The 13,653-nt window shown below is 46.3% G+C and overlaps 1 protein-coding gene across 3 annotated transcripts in view; it reads left to right on the top strand.

Moving 5' to 3' along the window:
• qsox1 (quiescin Q6 sulfhydryl oxidase 1) overlaps positions 1-11,857 on the top strand; it is a 144,495-nt gene extending 132,638 nt beyond the window's left edge. For all 3 annotated transcript variants that reach the window (XM_068037832.1, XM_068037831.1, XM_068037830.1), the window contains one exon: positions 10,341-11,857. In XM_068037832.1, the coding sequence (XP_067893933.1) occupies positions 10,341-11,152 (812 nt within the window). In that variant the 3' untranslated portion in view covers positions 11,153-11,857. The remainder of the gene's footprint in view (positions 1-10,340) is intronic.
• Positions 11,858-13,653: the final 1,796 nt, after the last annotated feature.

Raw genomic sequence — 13,653 nt, 5'->3', positions numbered from 1 at the left:
GCTGTCGGGTTAGAGCAATGTTGTGAGTGTTATTGCCCCTGTACACTGTGCTGTCAAGTTAGAGCAATGTTGTGAGTGTTATTGCCCCTGTACACAGTGCTGTCAGGTTAGAGCAATGTTGTGAGTGTTTTTGCCCCTGTACACAGTGCTGTCAAGTTAGAGCAATGTTGTGAGTGTTTTTGCCCCTGTACACAGTGCTGTCGGGTTAGAGCAATGTTGTGAGTGTTATTGCCCCTGTACACAGTGCTGTCGGGTTTGAGCAATGTTGTGAGTGTTATTGCCCCTGTTCACAGTGCTGTCAAGTTAGAGCAATGTTGTGAGTGTTTTTGCCCCTGTACACAGTGCTGTCAGGTTAGAGCAATGTTGTGAGTGTTTTTGCCCCTGTACATTGTGCTGTCAGGTTAGAGCAATGTTGGGTGTGTTATTGCCCCTGTACATTGTGCTGTCAGGTTAGAGCAATGTTGGGTGTGTTTTTGCCCCTGTACACAGTGCTGTCAGGTTGGAGCAATGTTGGGTGTGTTTTTGACCCTGTACACAGTGCTGTCAGGTTCGAGCAATGTTGGGTGTGTTATTGCCCCTGTACATTGTGCTGTCAGGTTAGAGCAATGTTGGGTGTGTTTTTGCCCCTGTACACAGTGCTGTCAGGTTAGAGCAATTTTGGGAGTGTTATTGCCCATGTACACAGTGCTGTCGGGTTAGAGCAATATTGGTTGTTATTGCCCCTGTACACAGTGCTGTAGGGTTAGAGCAATTTTGGGAGTGTTATTGCCCCTGTACACAGTGCTGTCAGGTTAGAGCAATTTTGGGAGTGTTATTGCCCATGTACACAGTGCTGTCGGGTTAGAGCAATATTGGTTGTTATTGCCCCTGTACACAGTGCTGTAGGGTTAGAGCAATGTTGGGTGTGTTATTGCCCCTGTACATTGTGCTGTCGGGTTAGAGCAATATTGGTTGTTATTGCCCCTGTACACAGTGCTGTAGGCGTAGAGCAATATTGGGTGTGTTATTGCCCCTGTACACAGTGCTGTCAGTTTAGAGCAATTTTGGGAGTGTTATTGCCCCTGTACACAGTGCTGTCAGGTTAGAGCAATATTGGTTGTTATTGCCCCTGTACACAGTGCTGTAGGCGTAGAGCAATATTGGGTGTGTTATTGCCCCTGTTCACAGTTCTGTCGGGTTCGAGCTGTGTTGGGTGTGTTATTGCTCCTGTACACAATGCTGTCGGGTTAGAGCAATTCTGGGTGTGTTGTTGCTCCTGTACACAGTGCTGTAGGCGTAGAGCAATATTGGGTGTGTTATTGCCCCTGCACACAGTGCTGTCAGCTTTGATCAGTATTGAGTGTGTTATTGTCCTTGTCCAGAAAGAATTGTCGTCTAGGTGATGTGACGGAACTCTTAGTCTTGCTGCAAATGGTAAGGGTTAACGAAGCTGCTGAATCTTTGTGCAGAGGAGGATTTGAAGGGGATGGTTTGAGCTTCCTTGGATTACTGAAGCTTTAGTGAGGCAGCAGGTGGCTGCTGTGCGGACACAGGCTGCTGCTTATCTCATGGAGCTTTCCTCAGCTTTGAGTTCAGTGCAGGGGCGGTTTGGCTGGTGAACATGGCACGTGGTGCTGGTCTCAACCCAGGGGAGAGTGTTTGAAGCGTGCCGTTTAACTCCGATCTGTCAGGGTCAATGAAGCATGAAATGCTACCATTTGTAAAGTGTCAGTACAATTAATTTGACCACCACCCCCCTCCCCCCCCCCCCCCCCCCACTTTGCAAACTCACTAATAACAGTTGGGATCTTTGAGGGTTTTATTGGCCAGTATAGTCTCCTGAGGGAGCTGTTCTCAATCCTTTCATTTCTGGAACTAAATAGAGAACAGCTTCCACACCGAATGAAACAGTTTACATGGAGTTTACTTAAGTCTGTTCCACTTGACTGACTGGGCTATAATTCAAAACTTTTGCCAGAGATGCCTTTTGAAAAACCTCTCCCAATTGTCATTGATGAACCCTTACAGAAAGTAAACGTCTATTTGTTCCTGCATCATCCTGATTATATATAGAAGTGCAGACAGTCAGCCTCGGGATAGGTTTATCAGGAGGATACCTGATTGCCAAAGTTTGAAGTACAGGACAGGTTGTGCATACTGAGATTGCATTCCCTAGAATTTGGAAGATTAAGGTGTGCTTTGATCGAAGTTTTCATGATATTAAAGGGAACAGATAGGGTTGATCGAAAGTAAGTATTTCTACTGGTTGGGGTATTGCCTAAACATTAGAGCCAGACATTTCAGGAGTGAAATTAGGAAACACTTCTACACATAAAGGGTGGTAGAATTTTGAAATTCTCTTCTGCAAACCACAATTGGTGCTAGATCTATTGTTCATTTTAAAACTAAGATTGATAGATTTTTGTTCACCAAAGTTGAGGTCTAGGGCAGATCAGCCATGATCCTTTTGAATGGTGGGGCAGGCTTGCGGGGCCGAATGGCCTACTCCTGCTCCTATTTCTTATTTTCCTTATGTTCTAAAGGTATTAAGGGATATGGGGCAAAGCCGGGTTTGTGGAGTTAGGTCACATTGGATGGTGGAACAGGCTTGAAGGACTAAATGACTCCTGTTCCAATGTCCCTATGCTCTCCAGTCTGATATCCAGTGAAGTTGGTCATGTCTACATTGTGTGCGCTCCTTGAGGCACCTCGCAGCAATGGTTTTTCACTCAAGCCTTGTGTGTGCAGTTCCAAACCTAGATCAGACACAAATACAGTCTATGACTGTCTACCCCCCACAGTGTGACCTGAGGTGATGGAGAACAGGGAAAGATGGCAACAAGACAAAAATAGGGGTGAATATAAAAACTAGATGAACTGCAAGTGCTAAGGAAAAAAGGCGGCTGATTCTAATCAGCCAACAGTAATACACTTACACCTTCATGCCTTACTTAACGTCCTCCATGACCCAGTGAGACCCCCTCAATATTATTTCATGGCTCATCTTGTGCCATGTGCTGGTGTACTTCCTACTGCCTGATGGTGCCACCCTTGCCTGAAGGCACACATCAAATGTCAAAAGGTGTAGGGTTAAGGGGATGTCTGGGAGGTACCAGCTGGACTTTTGACCCCTAATACCTGCCCATTATAATGAATCAACACTTTCTTACTGATCTCTTGAGTTAATACTATTGTACTAAATCTTTGTCAGACATTTCACTTCTTCAGAGGCATCAGATGGTAAATTAAATAAGCCAAAGATCCTTGCAGAATTTTGTTCTTGTTCCTAACCAGCCCCTTCAGGCAGCTTGTGATGGGATCGAAAGTGACTGACGTCTTTCATTGATGTGTTCAATTAGGGTCAAAGTACAGAATAGGTCAAGTACAGCAGAGCTTAATTAAATATTCCTGATGTTCTCTTATTTCCTGAGGACATTTAACTTGTCCAATCTCATTTGCAACATATTAACAAAATAAAGGCGCTTGGTGAGAGGCCGTTGCTGGTACCGGGCTTTTAGTGACTGGTGGGCGGTGCCACAGATTTGCTACTCAGTCACGCTTGTGATTTCAACCAAAACTATTTCCTCTGGCAGGGGAATGCAGAACAAGGGAGCATATCCTGCAAATTATAGCTAGGCCATTCAGGGGTGATGCCTTGAAGCACGTCTTCACATAAAGAATAGTGGAAATCTGGAACTGTCTCAAAATTAAGGTCGATAGACTTTTGTTAGGCAAGAATATTGGGGGATATGGGTAAATGGAGTTACAATACAGATCAGCTATTATCTAATTGAATGACTGAATAGGCTCAAAGGGCTGAATGGTCGACTCCTGTTCCTGCGTTCCTATGGCGGAGGAGGTGACGGGAGATGTTCTTGAGGAAAAGCCAGTGATTGTGCTTCAGTTGCACCCCAACCTGGCAACCAGGTTGGTGATGGCTGAGACCTGGACATGAATGACCATCCCTCCCTTTTGCGTGGAAGATGGGGCTACAGAAAGACCTAAAGAGATCAAAACTGCCCACGGAAGAGGAAATCACATTAAATAAAGCAAATCGTTAACAGTGCCCATGGGAGAATTTCCCCACACCTCCCCTACCCACCCCCAACCTCACCAACCCTTACCCACCCTACTGTTCTTCACCCTGGTGGCCATGCTTAACATGTCAGACTACGCCTTGGGTTTTGGCTGTTTGATGTCACAGCTAAGCTCAGTGCTGACCAGATCCCAACCCAAACACACACACACACACATACACACACACCTTCCAACAGGGATTACTAGGTAGTGGCGGAGTTGGCATTCACCAAAAAAAAACTGCGCACCACAGGCACTAAAAGCACATTGCAAGAGATGTCACAGCTTCAATCACAGGTCAGCCTTTCCCCAAGTCTAGAAGGAGCTGACTCTGACTGATGTTATTTCCAGACCTTGGGAGGGCTTGTTCCTGACATCAAAGAGTAAAGCTGGAAAGAAATGTTTTATAGCTTTTCTAGTACAAAAGCCATCTGATTTTTTTTTAAAGTAAATTTCCAATTCAGACTGAAGAAAGGGCTGTAATAATTTGTAGCCTGTGCTGTTGGATCTGGGGTTTTCTGGAATTATTGGACTGGTACTTAGGACCTAACTTCAGTGAACTTCAAGTGGGACATCAACAGGGAGAATAAAATAGGTAGTGGTGTATAACAGGCAGCCGCTTGGATCCCATCAGTTTCCTGATGGGCGCATCACGTTATAATGACTTCCCCATCCCACCCTTTGTCTTTAAGTCCTGTCTCGCACACACAAGGAGACTTAGTTTCACAGCCCTGCGGGGAATAGAGAGGTCACGCTCTTGAAAAGGAAGCAACTGCCAACAAAGATCGTGAACTTTACGTTGAAGGTGACCTGTCAATGCAGCTGATGGGCTAAATGCAGTGGTTTGTTAGTCAGGAAAGACCCACAAGCCATCGCATTTGCATTGATTATCCAAATGCATCACAAGGACTTGCAGTCTCCTGGCTTTCAGACTCCAGCTGCAACCACACTCTGCTGCAGCAATTCCAGTGAGTACAACAGTTGGGGCAGGTTGGCTGCGCCTATTATTTGTCCCTGTTAAATGCAAAAGACTTGAGCTTGTGAAAGGGTTAGTTTGGTCAGGGACCAAGGGAGTAATACAAGACTTCCAATGTTGTGAAGGGTGTATTAGACTCTGGAGAAAAGGGAGCAGCTGTGGTCTCGCCCCTTTGTAAAGGAAAGGGGGCTGGATTAAACACTCTGGGGTGGGAAGGAACGAACACAGGACATCATGTGTGGTAGTAAATAGGATAGGACCATATATCAAGAGAGAGAATACAGTGGAAATTTGGATCCCACAGGGTAATGGATTTATTCATGAGCATTAGGAAAATTCATGAGGAAGTTACGACTGAATAAAATGGGAATTGTGTTGTTTTAAGAGGGATTTTTACACCTCTTGATGGTTGCAATAAATTTTCCATTTGTCTTTATTCCTGTTGTGTATTTTATAACATGCGCACACATACATACACACACAGGGGCTGGGATTTTATCCTGGCGATAGGGGTCTCAACGTGTGGAAAAAGTGATGCTGAGAACTCTGCATCGCCTCTTCTCCGGAAGTCCACTGAATGTAGTGTCAATTAGGCAGTTAAAGGGACAGCAGCGGGCCTTCCATGGGATCAAGGACTCCAGTGTCAGAAGTTCTGCCCTCAGAGAGCTGCCGGAAATTCAGAGGCCGGCAGCTCTTCCAGTGACCAGCGCCACCACTGAGGAGGTGCTGGACCCAGGCCACGGGTTGGTCAGGGCCGGAATGCTCTTGCAGGGCGGGGAGGTGGGTGTAGGGGATCGCTCGCAAGGGCAGGGCAGGTGGCTCTCAGCAGGCCCCCCACTTCCTGAGGCCGGATCCTTCGTTCAGGCACAAAGTGCCTTTTAACAAGTGACCCTTCCCCACCACACCCCACCGAGCCAGAAACACCCGCATGGTTTTTCAGGCCATGCTTCCCATGTGGCGACAGGGTCACCCGCCGCACAGCTAATTGCAGCTGTGGCAGGATGAGGCCCTTAATTGGGAATTCATTGCCCAGTTAAGGGCTTCAATTGGCAGCCGGACGGGTAGGCCGTTAACAGGCCTTCCCGCCCCGGACTAAATTTTGGCGGAGGCAGGAAGGTGGTGGGAACCCCCCCCCCCCTCCCCACTGCCACCATCCCACCCGATTTTATGCTCTCACCACCTCCAAACCCACCGCGGGGGAGAGCATAAAACTCCCCCCAGGATCTTGTTGTAACTCATCAACCAGCACAAGCTTTCTTTTTGCACATGTCTAAGACACAGGCCCTGAAATCCCACAGCGGTTCTTCTTGTTGCACACTGGAACTAAAAGGGTCAGATCCACCACCCCTCCTCCACCCCCGGAGGTACAGCAGGAGACCAACAGAAACCCTTGCAGAATTTCAGGGCCTCAGTCAGCAATTAGTTGTGTGCTAGAATTAATTTTGTCTGATGGGATTGAGGATGAGGTTCTCTGGGAGGTTCCAACCTGCCTCAAGGTGAATTGGAGCAATAAAGTTTTTACGAAGAAATTGCTGCAAAAAGGTACATTCATGTAGCACCTTTCATGACCTCAGGATGTCGCAATGTGCTTTACAGCTGATGAAGTACTTTCAAAGTTCAGTCACTGTTGTAATGTAGGGGAATAGATGCCAATTTGCACTCAGCAAACTCCCACAAACAACAATGTAATAATGACCAGATCATCTGTTTTAGTAATGTTGGTTGTTGGATGAATATTGACCAAGACATCAGGAAGGACTTCCCTCCATGTCTTTGTAATAGTGCCATGGGATCTTTTGTATTCATCTGAGGGGCAAGGCAGGGCCTTAGTTTAATGTCCCATCCCAAAGATTGTACCTCAGACACTACAGCACTCCCTCAGTAATACATTGTGTTAGCCTAGATTTTGTACTTAAGCGACTGGAGGGGGGACTTAAACTCACAGCTTTCTAAGTAAGAGGCAAGAGTGCTATCTATTGAGCCACAGCTGACACCCAGGAAAGTACCCAATCTCAAATCATGCCACCTCCGAGACATGCTCACAGCATAGGTGGTGCCAAGCAGAGAGATGCTGACTATACTAGGTGTCCAGGGAAATTAAAGGGGAAGTTCACTGCCAGGTTTGTGGTTGAGGCAGAAACTGTGTCAACTTTCAAGATTAGATTGAATAGGTGGTTGAAGAAAAAGGGAATAGAGTTATGGGAACAATGTGACTAAATGTGATTAGGAATATTTGCTCACATGGAGAGTAAATGCTGACACGGACTGGTTGGGCCGAGTGGCCTGTCTCTGTGTTATAACATCTATGCATTTCTATGTAAATGCATTTTGCTACACAAGCAACATCAGCTTTCCCCAACCAGTCTTACTGATGCAAACACTGCCCCTTTAACTGCTGAGAGCTGTGGAGGATTTTATACAATAGTTGTAAGTTACAGAGCCTTTTGTTGCAAGTCCAAAGTATTGTGGAGTTTTATTCAGCAGTTGGGAGCAGCAGATGGCTTTAGATGAACAAGCAGTCGAGAGGCGTGTGTGATTTGAAACTCCTGTCCTGCTATCCAGGCTGGTAGCCCATTAATGGAGTGTCTAGTCAATCTGCCTTGTTAGCAGTAGAGCTTTTAACTGTTCAGCCATCCATCAAGGAGCCCAGAGCAGTTGAGCTCCAAAGTCTCAGCAGACTCACTATCCCGTAGTCCATCACTACTGGTTGTAATCTGGCAGTGTCCCAAGTGCCATATTATAGTGAGGGTCAGCTGTCATTGTATTGTCTACTTGTCTCTCTGTCTTTGTCATCAGATGTTATGGGAATAAGAATATATTGACTGACAAAGGGGCTGGTAAATTCCTAAAACTTTTAACTTGGGAATGGTAGCAGGGTTCACTCTACCAGTTATCTCCACTGCACAGTATCACAAAGGGCGTTACAGTGAGGGGCACAATCTTGTGGCATTATAGTCTATCCTGTTCCAATGAGGAATCCATGAACCCCGTACTGCATCATGATAGTGGGGGAAATAGCGCAATATGGCAGGCACCACTTTGATACTGGTACCAGCTCACAGTGTGGGCACATCTCAAGATCGACTACCAGTGCCATGTCATCATTTAGTTGGGGAACTCTAAAGCTCGATGCCTGTATGTTTCAGAGCTCCAGTCAACACCATCCAAATACCACGTCATTCCAATGTTGGTGAGGAGCTATTGGGACATTTGACTGTCGACAAACAGAAAGTGGAAAAAGCTCCCAACTCACTCAGGAGAGTTTTTAAATTCCACTTCACACCAATTCCACTTACACTACAGACTGTGACACTAGCTCCTTTAAATCCTGCTTCACACCAATTCCAGTTATGCTTTATGTCCAGACAGTGGTGGCAACCACTTTGTATCGATGCAAAGTGAGTGAAATTCCATTTTTAATAACATTGCTTGTTTTTCGTTTGCTTTAATGACGTCTTGTGGTGTGGGCTGAAGCCCACTTGGCACCGAGCTGGGATTAACCAAAATCATTTCACTCAGAGCCCTTGTTATCCATTGGAAGGAAACCATTTATTCCATCTACCTTGGCTGAGTTTGAGGCCAGCCCTCGGGGAATCAGGAGGCCTGTGTTCTCACGTAGAATTCCTCGAATTTACAGCACAGAAACAGGCCATTCTGCCCAACTAGATCAAACCAGTGTTTATTACCATGCATGAACCTGTTCCAACTCAATTACCTCATCCTAGCCTGCTCCATATCCCTCTAGTCCCTTTTCCCTTGTGTATGCTACAAATCTCTCCTTGAATGTGTCAATGCTATCAGCTTCAACTGCTCCAAATTCTCACCACTCTCGGTGTAAAGAAACAACCTATCAAACATATTCATAATTTTATAGTCTTCCATTAGATCCCCTCTTTGTCTTCTCTTTTCCATAGGGAAGAACCCCAGACTGCTCAATGTTTCCTGAGATAGTTTCAATTCTGGTAACATCTTATAAATATTTTTTGCATTTTCTCCAGTGCTTCAATATCCTTTTTGAGACCAGGGGCTGGATTTTAAGAGCTCGCTGCCGGTCTCGAGAAAATGGCGGCCCGCAAGCACAGGCCGCATGCCAAAGAGCCACCGCGATCTCCCGGCGGCAGCTCACTTGAACAGTCGGAGCGGCCCGCCCCCCTCGATCACATGGAGGGGGCAGGCTGTCCATCACTAGCAATGGTGTCAGCTGCCAGTGCGCCGGCGCTCGTGCCATTTTAAAAAGGAATCTAGAACGAGGGGGCCCAGTCTCAGGATCCGGGGCCAATCATTCAGGACTGAGATGAGGAGAAATTACTACATGCAAAGGGTTGTGAATCTTTGGCATTCTCTACCCCAGAGAGTTATGGATGCTCCATGATTGAATATATTTAAGGCTGGGATAGACAGATTTTTGGTTGTACAGGGAGTCAAGGGATATGGGGAGCGGGCAGGAAAGTGGAATTGAAGCCCAAGATCAGCCATGATTGTATTGAATGGCAGAGCAGGCTCGATGGACCATATGGTCTACTTCTGGTGCTATTTCTTGTGTTCTGCTGCATTTTAAATTTTTAAACATACACCCCCCACAATATTTGTCAAATAAATATCTAATGTCCCTTTACCACTCCCCAATAACAATAATATTAACTATTTGACTTTTGCCGCCACCCCCCCCACCCCACCCCACCCCACCCCACCGAAACACTTACCTTTTAAATCTAACCTTACCACCCCCCCCAAGACTGCACAAAGTTCACCCCTTCCCACCATCCCCTACACCCATTATGTTTATTTGACCCCGTTTCCGCCCCCTCCCCACCACCTCGCACTGAAAATCTTAACTCCTCCCCGCTTCCCACCAGTGTCATGCTGGCTTTCCCCGGACGGGGAATTGAAGGCGCAGGAGTGCCGGCCGTCGCGCCAAAGATCGCGGCGGGCCTGGACGATTTCAGGTAAGTTTATTTAAATTTATTCATGTCATTCATTTAAATATTGAAATGCTGTTCCCATCGCCCAGTGGCGGTGGTGGGGGAGGGGGAAATGCCACTACGGAGCCTCGCCGCCGCCAGGAGGATCGGGCCAGGGTCTCCTGGCATCGGCGTTCATGGCGGACCGCTGCCGGAACCATCATCTGGCCCCCCCACCACCACAGAGCTCGATGTCATAGACTTGATAAAATCCAGCCCCGGGAGTGCAAACAATATAACCAAGGTGCCAGATACATTTATTAGTACCTCCCTCCAACAGTGTAGCCTCTGAAGTTTACATTGTTTATTCAATTGAATTTTCTTTCTTTTACATTCTTTCCCCTTAGGTGCACTAAGTGAGGATCCAAAATTCCCAAAGCTTCAGTGGCCACCTCCAGACATGTGTGCAGAATGTCACAGTGAGGTCAAAGGAGAGCACGTGTGGATTACAGATGAGATACTGAAATTTCTCAAGGTGCATTATTCTCCAGAGAACATAGACTACAGTTACCTGGAAGGGGAGCAGGAGCTGTTGAAGAAACAGAAAGCAAGGGAAGAAACTCAGCAGGACCAAGAGAAGGATAGCCCAAAAGAAGAGGAAAAAGTTGAAGGAGAGGAAGAGGATGAGGAAGAAGAAAGAAATGAGGAACCAACAACGAGAAACAGTAAACAACGGGAAATCTCCAAAACCATAACGGGTATAAGAAGGGATGGGAGTCAAAAGCGGACTTTCATTATGGGGAAGCATAGTCCCAGGGGAGAAGAAGATATTGTGGACCTAGACTCATTTGTGAATGAGCAATACAAAAGCCAAGCTTTGGAGGACAGGGCTGAAAACAAGAGGGCCAACCTAATGAATGAGGGAGTCCACGGACCACAACTGCACCTACAGTCCATCGATGACGTCGAGTCACTTGGTTATGCTGTGCTTCAGTCGAAGCTGCAGAAGCGAGGGATTGGGAGTAGGTACCTCGGAGCCCAAGCCAAAGCCAAGAAGCAGAATTGGCTGGGCTTGAAGGGGATGAGCCTCTCCCACACCGATATCAGCCTGTGTATGCTGCTGTATATCCTGACCTCTCTGTGCCTGCTGTCCATGTATCTCTATTTCAGAATGAGGTTTCGTTGGCGGAAATGGAGAAATCATTTTGCTTCTGCTTGATTTGGAGTAGATAATAGCATGAAAAGAAATGTTGGAATGAATACATGGACTATGTAGGCCGCAGGGAATGCAATGATTTTTTTTTCTTCGATTAGCCCTTTATAGATGAAGAAGCCCTTGACCTAAACACAATTTAGAGCATCAGTTACCCTAGTTGGGGCAAACACTATTCTGTTTCGGTCACTTGCAAATGTACAATTCTAGTCACATTTGGTTGCAAAATGGGGAACACCAGATTTCGCGCATTGTAGCCTGACTTCTCTTGCCCACCCAAAAACACTATGGGTTGGATTTTGTTCTCCCCCAGGTATCGGGGGTCCGTGACTGGGGGGAGGGCGGGGCCTGAAGATGCCTCCAGGAGAAGGCCGCCACGTACCCCAACACCGAGACAGCCTGGCCTGATAATACTGGCGGCGGCGAGGCCTCGTGGCAGCCCCCCATTTGATTTTCAAATAATTTAAAATGTATGAATAAATAATACTTAAGCTGCTGCCTTCCATCCCACTGCGAAATTCGGCCCAGTGGCCGGAACCCCCGTGCCTTCGTATCCCCGTCCAGGGAAATGAGGCACCACACTGGTGGGGAGCGTGGAGGAGGTAAGTTTCTCAGTGCGGGCGGGTGCGAGGAAAAAGGTCAAAGTAACATCATGGGTGTAGGGGATGGTGGGAAAGGTTGGAGTTTAAAGTTTATACAGTTTTGTGGGGGGGGGGGCGAAAGTGAGATGGACAAAGCAATTGTTTTAGGGGGAGAGGGCAAATAATTTAATTGTTATTGAGGGGGTGGGAGAGGGGCAGAAGAAATGTCTGTATTTATTTTTATTTTCTTCTTTAAATATTTAAACTTCCCTGTAAGGCTGGTAGCCCTTTAAAAATGGTGTCAGCACCTGCGCACAGGCAGCTGATGCCATTGTCTGAGACGGACAGCCTCTCCATGTGATCAGGGGGAGTGGGGCCTGCCCCGGCTACTTAAATGAGCCATCGCACGGATGATTTGTCGTTTTTTTGGGCACAGAAGATACAGCCCTATATCTGAGATCAGGGTCCTTCTCTCTAATATAAAAGCAAAATACTGCAGATGCTGGAAATCTGAAATAAAAACAAGAAATGCTGGAACCACTCAGCAGGTCTGGCAGCATCTGTGAAAAGAGAAGCAGAGTTAACGTTTCGGGTCAGTGACCCTTCTTCGGAACTTCTCCTTCTCTCTGATGTTCCACTACTGTTTTAAGGGACTGCTGCTTGAGAAATCACTTTAGTAGACTAGACTCTACCATGCTTAACTCTGATAATTTCACCAAAATATAAATGGATAAACCTTTTGTTTGAACGCCCATCCTAAAAAGGATGTGTAAGGCCAGGTTTTGCTGTTCCTGTGTCCAGGCTTGTTGGATCACCTGGTTGAATGTTCATGGGAAAGTCGGGCAAGGAGGGAAACTGGCCGAATTTCTTCAGAAACAGGTAAATCTACCCTGTAGTAGTATCTGTTCCCCTCATTAGGGGCAGGGTAACTAGGGCAAACACCCGCCAAACTAGTAAGCTGTACTTTTCGAGTGACTATTTTTGATACATTTCCAAAGATCCAACCAAGATCCCATCTTGGAAATATCCTTATTTAAAAGTATGGTGAATTCACTAGATAATTCCACACACACAGCATATTTGGTACCCTTGATTTCACACCACCAAGTGCTTGTCTCAGGAGGCACTTTCACAAGACAAGCTCAATTAAGAGGCCAATATGAACTCAAAAACTGCAAACTACTAAAACAGGTAAATAAACATCAAGACTTCACAGCCTGTGGGAGAGGGGGATAATTTTCTCTCTTTTGGCAGGGAAGGCAGGTTTAGACTGGAAGGCATGAAGTTGTCGCTGGCGACGAGCCAAGGTTGGACAAAGTTTTGGGCCTTTAAGTAAGGCACCGTGTTCAAAGAGTGATTTTTTTTTTGTTTTGTTTTTGATAGGACATGACAACAGTGGCATAAATCTTACTGAGATCATAGCACCTCATTCATATGAATACAGAAACTTGCCAGCCTGGTACACTGCCCCGAGACCAGTGACACCAACATATAGGGACGGTGGGGGAGAAGAGGTAGATGTGATTCTTCTTTCACATCCATTTATCAGTGTGACAGATGTCAGCTTTGGCTCTGTGCCTCTTGAGTCTGAAGGTTGTGGGTTCAAGTCCCATTCCAGAGATTTGAGTACATAATCCAGGCTGAAAGTTCAGTGCAATACCAAGGGAATGCTGCACTGTTGAAGGCACTGTCTTTTGGATGCGACGTTTAGCCGAAGTCCTGTCTGCCCTCAGAGGTGAAAGGAATAGATCCCACTGCAATATTTGACGATGTGCAGTGGCGTTCTCCTTAACCAACATCAATAAAACAGATTATCTGGTTATTATGTCATTGCTGTTTGTGGGATCTTGTGGTGAGCAAATTGGCTGCTGAGTTTCCTACATTACAACAAGGATTGTACTTCAGAAGTTACTTCTTTGGGCGTAA

Source organism: Heterodontus francisci, chromosome 8 (assembly GCF_036365525.1).
Source record: "Heterodontus francisci isolate sHetFra1 chromosome 8, sHetFra1.hap1, whole genome shotgun sequence".
NCBI classification, from domain to species: Eukaryota; Metazoa; Chordata; class Chondrichthyes; order Heterodontiformes; family Heterodontidae; genus Heterodontus; species Heterodontus francisci.
This window is presented reverse-complemented; position numbering and strand designations above follow the sequence as displayed.